At 39.8% G+C, this 16,305-nt stretch overlaps 1 protein-coding gene across 1 annotated transcript in view; it reads left to right on the top strand.

Moving 5' to 3' along the window:
- The window catches only part of BPTF (bromodomain PHD finger transcription factor), a gene marked incomplete at its 5' end in the record, with an annotated part of 34,077 nt that extends 20,250 nt beyond the window's left edge, over positions 1-13,827 (top strand). The window contains 9 exons of the mRNA XM_010185014.1: positions 18-904; positions 1,636-1,718; positions 3,284-3,509; positions 3,946-4,301; positions 7,612-7,785; positions 8,623-8,815; positions 9,104-9,188; positions 11,028-11,214; positions 12,914-13,827. Of these exons, the coding sequence (XP_010183316.1) occupies positions 18-904; positions 1,636-1,718; positions 3,284-3,509; positions 3,946-4,301; positions 7,612-7,785; positions 8,623-8,815; positions 9,104-9,188; positions 11,028-11,214; positions 12,914-12,950 (2,228 nt within the window). The remainder of the gene's footprint in view (positions 1-17; positions 905-1,635; positions 1,719-3,283; positions 3,510-3,945; positions 4,302-7,611; positions 7,786-8,622; positions 8,816-9,103; positions 9,189-11,027; positions 11,215-12,913) is intronic.
- Positions 13,828-16,305: the final 2,478 nt, after the last annotated feature.

Genomic DNA, 16,305 nt, shown 5'->3' with positions numbered 1-16,305 from the left:
GTTTTTATCCTCTATAGCTACAGGGGAACAGAAGCAAGCTCTACAGGCACAGCCAACATCAGCGCTGCCGCCAGTCCAGTCACAGCCTCAGAGCCAGCAGCAAGCCCAGCCTCAAGTGCAGAATCAGAGTGCTCAGCCTGCACCGCTGGCCCAGCCGCAGGCACCTCAGCCAGCACTTCAGCCCGAAACTCAGACCCAGCCCGAATCTCAGACCCCAGCATCCGTTGACTCTCCAGTCACAGCTGAAGCACAGACATCCAAATCTCCAGTTCAGTCTCCAGCACAGACCCAGGCTCAAGGGCAATCTCCAGTGCAAGTCCAGAGTCAGCCGCAGACTGCAATCCTTCCACAAGGCCAGTCCCAAGTCCAGCCTCAGCAACCAGCTCAGGTGCAGACTACAACCCAACAACAGATTCAGATGCAGCCCCATGCTCCCATACAAATTCAAGCTCAGCTGCAGCAATCACAACCTCAGGTTCAGACTTCGGTCTCAACCCTTCCAACTACTCAAAGTTTAAATCAGGTTCCTGTGCAATCCCCAACTCGTCCTCAGCTGCAACTTCAGCAGCCTCCAACTAAAGTTATTACAGTGCCTCAGCTTCAGCAACAAGTCCAAGTTCTCTCTCAGCTTCAGTCACATGTTGTGGCTAAGATACAAGCCCAACAAGGCAGTGTGCCCCAGCAGATCAAGCTTCAGTTACCTATTCAGATCCAGCAAACTAGCCCAGTACAGGCTCACCAGATTCAGAATGTGGTAACAGTTCAAGCAGCTAGTGTTCAGGAGCAGCTGCAGAGAGTTCAGCAGCTCAGGGAGCAGCAACAGAAGAAAAAGCAGCAACAGATAGAAATTAAACGTGAGCACACCCTTCAGGCTTCTAATCAAAGTGACATTATCCAGAAACAGGTAAAGTTAACAGAAGGAAATTAAAACTTAATGAATGAAACAAATCTCATTTTAAATGCCTGTTCTTGTTAACAATGTTAATACATTTGATAGGCAGTTAATTTGATTCTTTCAAAGTTGGTGCACGATTGCTTTTGGCAATTTAATTAAATATTCTAAGTTAATTCAGCACATCAAGTCAATTGTACCATGTTTGCAGTCTTCTGGCACCTTGACTGAACTTACCACTAGCTGCTGGGACAATAAAGCTTTATTCTCAGTTCAGGAAGGATAGGTGATAGATAGGAGAGCTGATGTTCAGAACACATGTACAGTGCTTTCATTGCCTGCTATAGGAATCTGAGGTTTCAAAGAGGTATCTGAAATGTAATGCTGTTGGATGGCTGCAGGGCTTAAAATAATACATATATATATATATAATAAACTGACCATTTTTTAAAATAAAACAACCAATCGCTGAAGAAATACTGTCAATTTACATTTAGTCCCAGGTTTAAACTGGACATAAGCAAAATATCCTACTCTATGGGTGGGTGTTAATTTTCAGTTTAATCTTCAAATAATTGCTTTAAACAAGCACTGCCCCCCCTGATAAAATCAGCTTTCTCACTTACTGAAATAACACGTTAACTTTTTCTTGAACTTAGGAAATGTCCTGGTTCTCCCTGTAATGTTATGAAATGCTGGCTAAAGTTCTCATATTTTATTTTGGATTCTGTATCATCCTACAGGTGGTTATGAAGCAGAATGCTGTCATAGAGCACTTGAAACAGAAGAAGACACTGACTCCAGCTGAGAGGGAAGAAAATCAGAGGTGAATGTGCATCATAGTGCATCTTTAGATGTGAAAGTTTCACATTTATGACATCATTTAATGGTGGTGCAATAAAACACTGTTTTGTAAAAACCTGCTTGAAGAAATTTTGCTATTTTAAAATGGGTTAAAGTTACACTCAAAAGTAAATTTCACAGTGATGTTCTTAACTTTAGGTAATTTAGTTCTGTCCTCAGTTTTATTTTGATTTTATGTTTTTAAAGTGGAATGTATTGCATGTGTTGGCAGCTGGCCACAGTTTTTAAATTCAAGGTAAAAACATCCTTAAAGAGGCACAGAATGGAGAATTAGTGGTTCTGTTGCAAAATGCCTGGGGTTTTTTGTCCTTTATCATGGCAGTTTATTCACATTCTTGTCCACTGCACCTCCCACTCCACAGAGGGAACTGGAAAGTTGGAAGATATTGCTGTTTGACAGAGCAGGAGATTTTGGTTGAAGCTGTTAAATGTAAATTTGGAGTGTTCGTCATTTGGCTTGGGGTTGTTTTGACTCCTCACTCATGCAGTTGCTTCAGTTGGATAATGACAAGTGTGTGTGTTGTCAGGTAGTAAGAACAGGAATAGTGTTATAAAATTTTAATCATCAAATCAGAGTACAAAAAAGTTCAAACTAGCTTGGTTCATGGTACAACAGTCTTTCCATCTCACTTCTTTATTTCTTCTCCAAAAATGTAATTTGGGTATCTTACCTGGTGAAAAAAGAAACCCAGACTAAACCAAGTAGATGTAAGTACGACTACAGAGTTAGCAGCAGCTGCCTGTCCAGGGCATCGCTGTTTTGTTGTTTACTTTCAGCTCATGTGTCAATGGGAGTTATTTTTCATGGTCACTCTGGCAACGAGAAGCATTTCATTTTCCTTTTGAAATAGAATGGAAAGGGAAAAGTAAAATCAGAACCAAAACACATTAATTTTCTAATTCAGATATAAAGCAAAATAAATGAAAATTGCAGAACAACTGAGCAGGAGAAGAGATTTATAGATGTGTATAACAAGCAGATGAAAAGTGAATCCTGCGTTGTCATTAGTGAAGAAATTTGGAACTATTTTAGTGAATTCTAGACACCGAAAAATATTTGTCAGTCCTTATACCAAAACACACAAACTTATTAGGTGGTCACTGGAGGGTGGAAATCTGTTTTAAAAGTTGTTACAGGCTTCCAACGTGCTTTCATCTTGCATCAGAATAAAGAAAATCCAGCTCTTTCAAACGTATTTGTGGAAACTAAATTAAGTGAAAATATCTCATTTCACTAACGCCCAAGCTTTGTTCGGAGTTTTATGGAAGAAGGGGAGAGAACAGTTAATACTCGGATCAGTTAAATGAAATTGGGCCTGGCCCTCTTGAGCCTAACTAGGGATTTGATCTCCCCAGTGGTGTCCTAGTAAATAAGTACAAGTGGGAGCAATGTATGTTACTAAATTAACCTTGTACATCTTAAGAAATGCAATAATTTAGCTTGCAGCTTGCAGAGACTGGAGAATTAAATGATGGAGATGTACAGGCAGCTCAGCACAATGTACTTTTTCTTTCTTTCTTCCCCAGAATGATTGTGTGCAACCAAGTGATGAAATATATTCTGGATAAGATAGACAAAGAAGAAAAACAGGCAGCTAAAAAACGAAAGCGAGAGGAGAGTGTAGAGCAGAAGCGCAGTAAACAGAATGCTACCAAGCTTTCAGCTCTGCTTTTCAAGCACAAAGAACAGCTGAAAGCGGAAATATTGAAAAAAAGAGCACTTCTGGACAAAGAGCTACAAATTGAAGTGCAGGTAAGAACAGTTCTTCTCAAAGGCTAATTTGATTTTAAGCTGGGGACAACATTGTTGTCTTAATCTTTGATTTATGTGTTTGCTCAGTGAGCTTTTAAGGGGACATATGGGGAGATATTCTGGTTGTGGATGCATGGATCTCTGCCAAACTAGTGTATGTCCTTTTCGTGCTGCTTGGTTTTCATCTGGACTGAAATTACCTTGTTTCCTGAAACAGCTTCTGATCGATTACAGCCAATGGGTCATAGTAGGCCAAGAGTCATCCCTTGATGTTGTGTGAATTATAGGTTAAGCACATTAAAAAGTCTGTGTATTTAAAGGACTTTAGTTATTTTCTTTTGGTTAAACATGGGGATTTATGTCTAGATTTTAATTCTGTCCTGGAATAATTATATGAAGTGCCTCCCTCTCTATTTATTCATTTAATATACTCCAGGAGGAGCTAAAGAGAGACTTGACTAAAATTAAGAAAGAAAAAGAAAAAGCCCAGGCAGCTGCTGCAGCCGCAGCAGCAGCAGCAGCCGCCGCAGCCGCAGCTGCAGCCGCTGCACCACCACCACCGCCGCCACCACTGCCACCTCCACCACCTCAGCAACACGCAGCCAGTGTCACCTCCTCCTCCTCCACCACAGTCCCAATGCCCGTATCCTCCCAGAAGAGAAAGCGAGAGGAGGAAAAAGATTTGTCGGCTTCCAAGTCCAAGAAAAAGAAAATGATTTCTACTACCTCAAAGGAAACAAAGAAGGACACAAAGCTTTACTGCATCTGTAAAACGCCTTACGATGAGTCTAAGTGAGTAGTGAATGCCATCGCCTTTTCCTGGGTGCTCTTAGCTTTGGGTATTTAGCTGTTAGTGCAAGGTAGTTCTAGAATTGGAGACAGAGTATCAGGTGTTATTGCAGTGACCACTAAGGAATAAAGAATAAAGTCTCTGTTTTCCACTAGCAGTTACAAAACTATTAACATACCTGGTTGATACTATTAATGTATGTGATTGGTATTTTTACTTGTTTGCATGTTTCCATTGTATGACCTTTCTGTCTCACATGCACATACTCTTTTTTCTTTTTTTCCTCCGCTCTGTTATTCTTTCTTTTGCCGTTTTGCCTCTGCCTCGGAAGCAAGTGACAATTTGGATTGAGCAATTTCCTGTGAACACGTAGCTGATGTTCTTTAGAAATAGCTGTGGTACCGTCTTCCAATAAATGACTCTTTTATTGTAAGTCAACAGCCAGTAAAGGAGGTTCCAAGTTACTGAACTGCAGTTCACTTTGGACAATGTTTCAGGTAGAAATGGTTTTCATGTGTTATAATTTGCATCCCAGGGTTGATAAAATATGAATGTGTAAGCATTTGACAAAGTGAAATCTGCAGTTCTCTGTAGTTTGCTTCTGACTGTGAGTGAGGAAAACTGTCTATGCTATCTACTGAGTTTGTGAAGAAATTTAGTAAGTGGTGGAGTGGAAAAATCCAGTGAATTGCAGGAGGATAGAGTTATCCGTGCCTGCTTAAGCTAGAAGTGACTAACATCAGTAGTAATGGTTAATGTCTGAGAGCTGTGTAGGGATACATGTGAAATAAATTTGACTTCAGACCAATTCCAAGTGAGTGTGTATCTGTTCAACAAGTGACAACACCAGCAAATGTCAACTGGTGCCATTTGGTGGTGGTTTAAATGCTGGTAACAGAAAGAAACCATAGAAGTGGAGTAGTGCTTTCACTCCAGTAATGGTTCTTCGTTCCAAATTTAGGGCTAGGACTAAAGAGTCTCTGGAGGTTCCTTCTGGCCTTTTAATGTGTTCATTTTCTTTTTTTGGTCAAGTTGAAGTCTTTGGGGTTTCTTCACCTTATGGTCAGTACCTCTGACCATTACATCAGTGTTGGGAAGTGGGACTGCTCTGCTCTCTGTGCTGCTATCGCTGCAGCAACAGCAGAGCTGTGATGCCCTGTGGTTAATTCACTGGGACTGCTGAGGGATGTCACCTCTGTCACTTAGCGTAAGAATGTTGTGTGAGGTGACCCTGATCTCATTTTGTTGTGATACCAAACGCAGGTTTGTGTATTACTACTGCTGTTGTTAGTAAGTGATAGAACTGTCCCAAAAATAAGATCAGATGAACAAATTCTGTGAGCAAAAGGATTTACTTGTCAGACTAACTCTGACTCCCATAGGTGTCTGAGCAAGCCAATGAAAAATGTGGTCATAGAGTGAATTTTGGTAGCTTGAACAAAGAACTGTGCTTAAATGCACAAATAAAACTTCAAGAAAATGAAACGTTAATAACTTAGTGTCGTGTCCTTAGCAACATGCTTCAGTTCTGCTGCATTGCTTTTTGGGAATTCTGAATTGTATGTTACAAATTATTACTGGACTGTTGAACTACATTTCCTTTCACTGTTTGGAAAGGGACTAGTCAAGTTTTAAAACAGTTTTCTGGTCAACTTTTAAAAAAATTATTTTCATACCTATATAGGCATCAGATACTCCTCGTTGTGCTGGTGTCTCTTTTCTATGTCAGAAAAGATAGACGTGCTGCTTGAAAAGCTAATTTGTGGTATATTACAAATACGCGATGCATTCTTTAGGATGTAGTAAATCCTTGAAAGTCATCATGCGTTACGTATTTTATTGCAAATTTCTTATGTTGAGTTCTCATTTGTGCTGCTCCACGCAGGATCTGCTCGTGTTGTTTTTGAGGATGGTCAGTAGGGTATCCTTGTACAATATTTTCTTAGATTTCAGCTTATTTGTTAAAGCCTCGTGTGACGCCTGTTCCTCGTTCTGGTGGGAAGGTTTATCTACTCCTAGACATAAATGTGCTTCTGGATCACCAGAGCAGACACAGACCCTGCTGGGAAGAGGACACAGGCTGAATCGCTGTTGATAGCTGTCAGGAGGAGCTGTATTTGTCCGCTTGTTGTGGAAGGTTGGGTTGTGCAGTACTTTTTTTTTATTTGTTTATTTTTTTTTTTAGGATCTGACTGAAGATTAAGAGAAAAATGCAGGATCTGAGTATTGGGGATGTATGCAGAGGCCCAAGAAATTAGGATGCTTGTTTTGTGGAGCATGTGCTGGCTGTTGGTAGCACGTACTGCCAGCGCGTGGTGCCTGCAGGCTGACGGGGCAGGGTGGCAGAATTCACACAGCAGCACGAGGGGGATGATGGCGGTCTCCGAAATCTGGGAAGGTCGAGGTTTCAAGTCAGCTTGCTTTTGCTTAGGCAGAGAGAATGATGTGTAACGTCGCCCATCTGGTTGATCGTCACTAGTCATAGGTGTGTTTTGAGATATCCATACCCCAAATGTCAAACATCCTGGCATAATATTTTACAGTTTTGTCACATCATTCTGTGCAAGGTCCCATCCACATGATTCTGTACCTGGTTCCCTTCACTTTGTGTCATACCACATCTGGTTCTGTCACATAGTGTGTCTGAGAGTAGACGTTATGCTCTGAAGAGTGGTCCACATTCCAATTTGTTGCAATTTTGAGTAGTTTAATACCTGTTTTTCAGTGCCCCACCCCCTCCCAAAAAAAAAGAAACCAAAAGATAATGATGACAACCATGTCCTGACCCAATTTTCTTTCATATCATGTTATACCAATATGTATTCTACACACGGCTGGTATGCATGTTCTTCCTAGTATACTTGTAACTCCTAGCTGGTGTTTGCGCTTTGCTTTTGTTTTTTAAATTAACTGAGACCTACATTTTCAAATCTTAAGGAAATGTTTCAGTGGCTTTTGAGCTACAGTTTTGAAAATGTAAATCTTTTCTTTTGGCCTTGTCTTTTTGTGCCTTTTACAGTTTTTCACGCACGCATTGGAGACAGATTTTTAGCCCAGTTTTGTCAAAGTCTGGTTACATATCGATGTGCATTTTAATGAACTGTCAATTGAAAATTGACCCAAGCGACCTTACTGCCACTATAGCTGCAGCATGAGATCTTAGTTTGTAGGGATAGAAAGCTAGGAAAAGCAGGGAAACTGAGACAGAAAATTGAAGAAAGTAGGCCAGTGCATCAGAGAGAAATGCAGGGAAAAGTGCCATGCCATTTGAAATGACAATTACATTGTCATTTTCATTGTGAATACTTTTAGGTTCTATATTGGCTGTGATCTTTGTACTAACTGGTATCATGGAGAATGTGTTGGCATCACAGAAAAGGAGGCTAAGAAAATGGATGTGTACATCTGTAATGAGTGTAAACGGGCACAAGAGGGCAGCAGTGAGGAATTGTACTGTATCTGCAGAACACCTTATGATGAGTCGCAGTGAGTTCTGATAAGAGCCTCTTCTTTGATGTTTAGGTAGCAAACTGCTCTGACTGTGGTTACCTGTTCCTTGCAAAGCAAAGAAAAAGTTATTCTGCATATGTTGTATTCTTTCGTAATACAAATTGCTTTTCGGGAATTGTCTTCCTCTCCCAAATGTTTCTGTACGGTAAATGTTTTAGGAAAAGTGAGGTTTTCAGGGTGGTCAAAATCCGTAGGGTTTTTTGTTTTTTTAAAAAAATGTACTTTAAATTGGGATTTATATTATGTTTTTCTTTTAACGGAGAATTAGAAAGATGAAAAGTAGTATTTAGTGGATTTTTTTTTTTGTGCTTTAGTCTGATCTGGATAGAAAGCATGATCTAGTATGGGGGTATATGGTTGGTATCTTACTGTAAGGCTTTGTGTCCTAGAATACCCCTCCTGTATTCGACTACAAGATCGAAGCTTCCGTATGAAAAATCTTTGTACGGAGTGAAAAAGAGCCCTGTAGTCCAGTTTGCACAAAATGTATCTTGAATTGTTTTCAGTACCGGTTGGGTGAGACTTCTGGCATTTCACTGTTCCTTTCAACTCTAAAGCAGGGGAATGATTTCCAAAATCTTGATTGCTTGAAAGTGCCTAGTATAAAATTTGGTCTGTAATTGAGCCTGTTTGTAAATACAAAAGCAGTTTGTATAGTGTAATGGGAATTTGTCAGTCTGAAATATCACGTTACACTGTCGTATGTAATCATGCCAAGTAACTGTTTGTGTGCAGGGATTGCAGGTTTATGTATTAAAATGTGACCTTTAAATTAAATAGATGGAGTCACTAACACTGTTTTGGATCTTGCAGATTTTACATTGGCTGCGACCGATGTCAGAACTGGTATCACGGGCGCTGTGTTGGCATTTTACAGAGTGAGGCAGATCTCATTGATGAATACGTGTGTCCACAGTGTCAGTCCACAGAGGATGCCATGACTGTGCTCAGTCCACTGACTGACAAAGATTACGAAGGGTTAAGAAGAGTACTGCGGTCCTTACAGGTGAGAACAAGGATTGCAGCTTTACTGCACAGGACACGTCTTGTGAGTCTGGGAGGATGTTTTTATTTCCTTTTTTTTTTAATGAGAAAATAGCAAGGCTCTTTTTTTTAATGAGAAACACTACTCTGTAAGCTGCAAACTTGACTGGCATTATTGTGCTGAGGTATATTTACAAAAATTAATATCATTATTATATCATTATAATGAATTAAAAAAACCACTAGAATGAAAACATTTAGCTACTAAACTGTGCTAATTTAACTTCTTGTTTGTTTGTTTTCCTGACAGGCTCACAAGATGGCATGGCCATTCCTAGAACCAGTAGATCCCAATGATGCACCAGATTATTATGGTGTTATTAAAGAACCAATGGGTAAGTGTTTCTGAGTGGATTTGGGGTTTTGAATATCAAACTAATTACCTGCTGACCATTTCCATCTAGAGATCTTCAAGATTTTGCAGAATACAGTTTTGCAGTTAGGCAAACAAAACAACGTGATTTCTCATCGATACGTGTAGAAGTCGATGAGGGTTCATAGATCTACTTCTAGGCTGACTCCTTGACCCTAAATACTGTTGGTCTAATGTATAAAATGTGGAATTCAGTGCAGCAGGAAGACAGAATTCTTGTTTTTAAATTACTTTATTTATTTCAAGAGGACAATTTTGCTATGTTTTGCTTTGCTTGGGTTTTTTTCTGTCTCTGTGCATCAGTTCCTCCTACACACTGTGGTGTGTGTACTGTAGAGTTTGAGGAGGAAGTGGTGCTAATACAGTGAAGTGTGACATGCAACTTAAGGTGGAGTTTAACATGATCTTCATCTGGCGTGACAGTATTCTAAATTCTAATCTAATTTATTATATGTAATTTGTCTTTAAAGCTGTAGGAACAAGAATGGATTCAAATGCTGTGTATGTGGGGGGGAAACAGGAGGTGCTGCAGCTTTACAGTGTTTTACTCTGGTCTTATTAGACCTTAGCAGTTCGATAATAAGGAATAACCAAGAAAAACACTTGAATGTGAAACCTCTGGGGAAAATCCAAATGATGCTAATTGTTATTCCTTTCCTTCCAGTTACAGCACCAATAGCTTCTCATGTCTAAATGAGAACTCGTGTATCATTTGAGCTTTCCCACCTACTCTGTACTGATCCTAGAAATAGGAAAGTTACATTTAGTATCTTGGCAAAGTTGTAGTATGTCGACTGCAGATAGTATTTTGCATAGAAGTTGTGTCCTTTTCTGCTCCCAAGTTTTGAATTGTGCCACTATGAAAATGCTGAACAACTCCTATTCCATAATTGGTGGGTTAAAGTTTATAAGGAAAGCTCACATAATAATATCATTAAGCACATGACGATTGAGTGAAGTAAACAAAAATACACTTAACCCTTTCTGACTTAACTAGCAGGAAAAGACACTTGTAAGTATACAAATAAATACATGTGAAATACACTGGGTAATCCAGGCCCATCCATGTTTGTTTTCGCACGTTCTGGCATTACTGGCATTTCAAAATAAGCACTTTCAGGGCATCTTCCGAGGGCAGGTCCTTGTTTTCCCAGCTCAAAGCGCCACGATACATTTAGACAGCTGTATTTATAAGTGGCAGCTCTTGTTCCTCTCCCTCTTTTTAATTTACATTTGCATAAAAATAGGACAGTTACTGCTTACTTCACCATTCTGGTCTCATCAGCGTGTCTGGTCAGTAAGAATGAAAGCATGGTCCTGCACTTGAAATCTTCTTTCATCTGTGCCATGTGGTAATGTGCATATGCCCATGAAAATTGATCATTCATTCAAAGCAAGTCATGAATTCAGATAAATAATCAGAAGGTTTAGATAGCTGTTACATCTACAGGTAGGACTCTTGGCCTCAGTGAGGGCTGTAAAGAAAATCAAGTCTCAGTAACTGTCCTGACTTTCTTTATCTTGAGGTTTTTTCCTTAATTTCTTCAGAAAAGAGCAAATAGCTTCCTGCAGAGACCCAGGTTTTCCAAGGTCATGCTGATAGTTGTGTTTTAATTTAGCTGCACACACCATATTTGTGCAGAAGTGTTTATTCTGAAGGAGACCTGGTGTCACCACCTCACGGCCAGCATTCCTGGAAAAGCAGCTGCCACAGATAGGCTTTGTTTCCCACAGTCTGACAGTGTGAACTTCTGCTGAGGATGAAAATGTCTCATTTTAATAATCTTTGGTTTCTTTCAAGACCTTGCCACCATGGAAGAAAGAATACTGAAACGTTACTACAAAAAGGTCACGGAGTTTGTGGCGGATATGACCAAAATTTTTGATAACTGTCGTTACTACAATCCCAGTGACTCCCCTTTTTACCAATGTGCAGAAGTTCTTGAATCATTCTTTGTACAGAAACTAAAAGGATTTAAGGCAAGCAGGTAAGCTAAAGTCTTCCTAAGCAAAGATACCCTGTTTTTCCCCTAAAATCTCCTTAATGCTTCTGTGAGCTTACCTTGCGTTCCTGCAGGGATCTGCCCCTCTGTGCACTTTCCTGGACCACTGCTTTGCTTTTAAAGGGAAAAAAAAATCTGTTCTGTAATAGCTCGCTTTCATTTTCCATCAAAATTAAGGCTTAAACATGATTTTGAGGAGGTTACTTTGTAATGTTTGTTCAAAATTAGTTGTTAGGTGCAGATTTGGACAGTATCATGAATGTGGGAAATTCAAATGACATTTTAACTCATTGCTGCAGAAAACTTCATGAGAATTAATTCTGATCAGGATCAAGGTCTGATATTGTGCTACCGTGCACTGAATACTTTTCAGATGCTAAAAAGAGACAATCCTTCCATGAAGTGTATAATCCAGTGAAAGAAGCGGAAATACTTTAGTTTTTAACTACCCTCTCTCATCTTTTTATAACTTACCATGTTTGAAAGAGAGAATATATGGAGTACATGGATTTCCCCTGTATCACTGCTGTATTCCAACATAAGCCAAGTCAGAAATCGTGTGTGTACAGCAGTTAACTTGGTCCACCTGGCTGGAGCAGTCACAACTGTAACAGGCTGCTGCTCTAGGTTATTTAATGCAGGGTTACATCCATTTGTCATTAATTAAATTGAAAGCTTCACTTTATACCTGTGGCTGTGGAAGCATCTGATTCTCTATGTGCAGCGAGAGTAGGATTGATAAGGAGGGACGAGATCAAATGAATTAGCCCAGCGTTTTCCTTTCCAATTCAATACTGCATTAGTGATTTCTGTCAGGTAGTTTTCAACTCATGTTTCTGTCATCTTTTGCTTTAGCTGGTTATCCAGCAGCCACTGCTTGCACGCTGATTTCATTGCTGCATCTTATTTGTTATTGTTTTTCATTTATACCATCCGTGTTCTTTCTTTTCTTGCAGATTGTGATATCTTTAGTCTGAACTTTTTAACTGGAATCAGAACTGGATGTTGGGGTCACTTTCTTTTATTGTACAATTTGACGCCATTAAACTGCCCTAAAAATCCAGATAAATTGTCTAAAAAGTAAATGCTGTCGGGTTTTTTCCTGGTACCAGCAGTCACGCTGGTAGACGTAACTGTATTAACGAACAAATTGTCCCATTCCTCAAATGCTGTATTGAGAAAACGGAAAAATTCATCATGGAAACCATGTATTTTATTGTTTTGTTTTCGGTCACTAATAAAACTGTGAATGTCAAAGAGGAGTTTTGCTGAACTCTGATTAGCACAAATGTGATTTTAATGTGCCTGTTCAGTTTTATCTATTAAGTTAATCCAAAGAGATCTTGAATACATTTAAGCAAAGTATACGGTATTATAAATATTGACCCTTAAGATGTCTTTTTGCTTTCCTTTTGATGGACTACTATTATGTAAATATCCGAGTAAAACTGATTTCAGGCATTTTACAAGTCCTGAAATATTTGTATACTGTAGGGGGAAAAGTGCTTAAAATTCAGAGAGAATTATTTAAGTGTTCTTTTATTTCTGAAGGGGGAAACAGTAAAATGGAAGCAGCACGGTGGTAATTCCCTCATTGTGATTTACCCTTGGCAACGCCTTGCAGCGACTGTGTTCTCCAAAAATGAAGGGTGCTTAATTCTTCACTTTCTTCTGCATTCTGCAGGTCCCATAACAACAAACTGCAGTCTACAGCTTCTTAGAGTTCAGCGTGTTAACCTAACACACGAGCAAGGATCTGGTTGTCTGAAAATTTTTAATTAAGAAGCCAGATGTTTTTAGTCGGGTTATCCTGACGAGACTCGATGTAAACTGCGTTTTTATTGGTCACAACAGTCAAAATTCTATTCTTGGCTTATTTTGTCCAAAGGACAAAGAAATAAAAATCAGCAGCACCACTTTCTTGTCAAGATCAAATTGTTGTACTATTGTGGCAGAAGCAGGAAAACTTTGTTTTGGTGAAGGAGAGAGAGAAAGAGAGCAAGAAAAAAGATACAGTAAATGGGGTCACGTTTAACTCCATGGAAATGCCACGCCTGTTCTTCAGTGAAGAAGCTGGTTTAAAGTCCACACAGAAAACTTTGACTGTATTTATTTATTGTTGCAAAAAAGACGCTTTTTTATTGCTGCCCTCATTTGTCAGCTAATTATTTTTTCTTATAAAATCCAGCCCCGGTTCCATGTAATCCATTCTGTATCTTAACATGATTCCTGTAGGTAAAAGTACAAGAAGACCTCTAGATGTCTTTTCTTTCTATGAAAGGAGCTGCTATGTACACATGTGCACACACACAGAACTGGGAATCAACAATGAGTTTATCATTCATGGTAGATAAAAAGAAACAATTAAGCTTGCATAAAAGTTGGGCTAAGTGGTCATGGACTCCAGACTCTGTTGCCTTGAATATAACAGTACAATTTGTCATTTACTCTGCACCAGACTGAAATGAGTAAAATCTATTTGAAGGTATCTTGTTTGTAAACATTTGTCAGATTCTAATTTTTTTTCTTTTGTATTAAAATTCAAAATATGGATGTATATGAAACGAAATAAATGGAGATCATTGTTCTCCCCACAGATGTAGGTGTCTTTGAGTGTGCGCTAATATGTCTGTAACGCTTTGGGGATCTGTTCAGATCTTTCGAGTTACAGGGGAGGGACGTGGCCAGGGAGATCTGACTTTATTTTGCTCCAAAGGTGGCGTTTCCTACGTTTCGTTCTTGAGCAGCTGTTATCCCGTTATAAAACTTCTGCAGCGGTGCCACAATTCCTGTAACAGATAATGCGGTAGGAAGTATTTTGTGAAAGGTCACTGCCCACCGCTGAATTCAGTCGTGTTTGGCCGAGTGCTCGAGGAATGTGAAGTGTAACTGTATCTGAGAGGCGGCCTGGACCACTCCATCGTTCCCTGTGTGAGCAGCGCTACTCTGGGGGTGCACTGAAGTCCCGAGAAGATGCAAACTGCAGATGATGTTGCTGTTTCTTTCTGATCTATCGCTTTCACATCGCCTATAGAAATGACTTGCTCATGTTCCCTGTTTAATCAGCCATGGTTTGTATGCGGCTCTCCAACAACTTGATGGTTTTTGCACTAATTCACCATCAACTTCTGTTCTCCAGCGAGCTGGGATTTACCCGATTGATGGCTGAGTTCCTTTTGGGTTTAACCTCGCACCTTGCTATGCAAGAACCTCTTCTGTTGTTTTTCTTAAAAAGATGTTGGTACTGACCACACTTTCTTATACTTACAGGCTCAGGTGTACAGGGATAATTTTATCTAATAAAACCCGTGCTTTTTTTTTTCTTGTAAATACAAATGTTGTCACTTAACCTCTATGTGGAAATTAAAAATAACTGTTCAATGTGAAAACAATAACCCGTTTATGCTTCTTAAAGTTCCAGCAGAGTAGTTGCATTTAGATTATGTTGTCCTTTGACGTTTTTAAAGATGCTGCATATTGTATGCATTGTGTTTTTAATGCAAAAAGGAAAAAATCTCCACTTTTAACAGCATTTGAACATACCCTGCATCTCATCAAAACGTTACAGTATTTCTGTACTATTTATTCATATATAAATATATAAGACATTGAGAACTTTCCTACCTGTAGGCAATAGATTGCTATGTTTTTAACAAATTGTGGCAAACTGAGGAGTACTTTTTTGTACCTTACAGGACATGTCATCCTAGACAAATAAAAGTCATGTGTTTGACATTGATTTGGTGGTGTTTCTAATGAAACATTGGATAATGTTGTTGTACATAGGTCCTGGCTTTGCCAGATTATTCATAATTGCCAGTGAATCAGGTTGATTAGGGGAGTAATCCATATATGCCATTTAATCGTGCTGGGAGTCTTTTCTTAGTGGTTTTTATTGCCATTCAGTAGTTTGGGGTACTTGGATTTATTAGTGGTGATCTTTTATACATGATGTTACTGAAAATGTATCCCTCTTGTAATTAATACTCACCTTCCTGAAGAGCATGGTAAATTCGTAAGATTTGTGACCTCTGTTCAGCCGTCCTCTTTGTATTTTTATAAATTATTGCAACACTTGCTTCAAAGTGGTCATGCATTGTAACACAGGGTTTGATAACGTGAGCTATACCAGCTTGATTTTGGTTTTGTCTCCTCAGATTTGAATTATGCTTGGTCTAGATGTAGTTCATGCAACAGCTAATGGGTATTTAAAGTAGAATAAAAAGTTGGGCTTACCCAAAAGCCATGAGTAAACCCCGGGAAAGGCAGGAAGACGACAATATTCCTCCACTCCTGGATTTCTGTGTATTGGCTGCAGAATTTTCATGCTTACCCTGCTGGAACATGATTAACTGTAAGGTAGTGGAATTACCATGGCAGCTACTGCGTGTCAGTGCCATCTGCTTTTCACCGTCACTAATGCTGTGAAGTTGTTATAACGAGTGCAAGACTGGAAATCCACTTGATCTGGGAATTTTCTTCTTCGCTCCATTTGTTAGCGTGTGGTAAGAACAGGAGTTAGGCTCCTGCTCCAGCTCTGTTTCAGCAGGCGTTGTGTGTCGGTTATTGGCATTCGAGTCGGGCTGTGGATGTGCTCCTGCTCCAGCTCTGTTTCAGCAGGCGTTCTGTGTCAGTTATTGGCATTCGAGTCGGGCTGTGGATGCCATTAGCCCTGGTATCCTCTTATTTATCTCTTCTGAGAGACAATCAAGACGCGATGTAGCTGTGGATGTTATTTTTGTACCCACGCTTTGCCTGGTTTGGGTTACGATAATGTCTTGGGGTGGGAAGGGTGCTTCATTGCTGCTCTGGGCAAGTGGCTGAGTGTAGGACTTGCTGGTCAGCCCCTAGGATGCAGCTGAAAATAGAAACAAAGAAACATGAGATGATCGTGCAACCCTTCCTCCTTCCTCCTGTCCCTCCCAGTCCACCCCAGTGCTTTGATTCGTAGCCAGGAGCAGCCCTGCCAAATCAAAACCCCCTCAAAGTCTCAGGAAAATTCCATTGCTATTTGCTGCGCTCCATGCGAAGTGTTCTGTCACGTAACAGAAGTGAGGCAGGGTACTTCTCAGACAG

The sequence above is a fragment of the Mesitornis unicolor genome, unplaced genomic scaffold, assembly GCF_000695765.1.
Source record: "Mesitornis unicolor isolate BGI_N332 unplaced genomic scaffold, ASM69576v1 scaffold4735, whole genome shotgun sequence".
In the NCBI taxonomy this organism is placed as follows: Eukaryota; Metazoa; Chordata; class Aves; order Mesitornithiformes; family Mesitornithidae; genus Mesitornis; species Mesitornis unicolor.
This window is presented reverse-complemented; position numbering and strand designations above follow the sequence as displayed.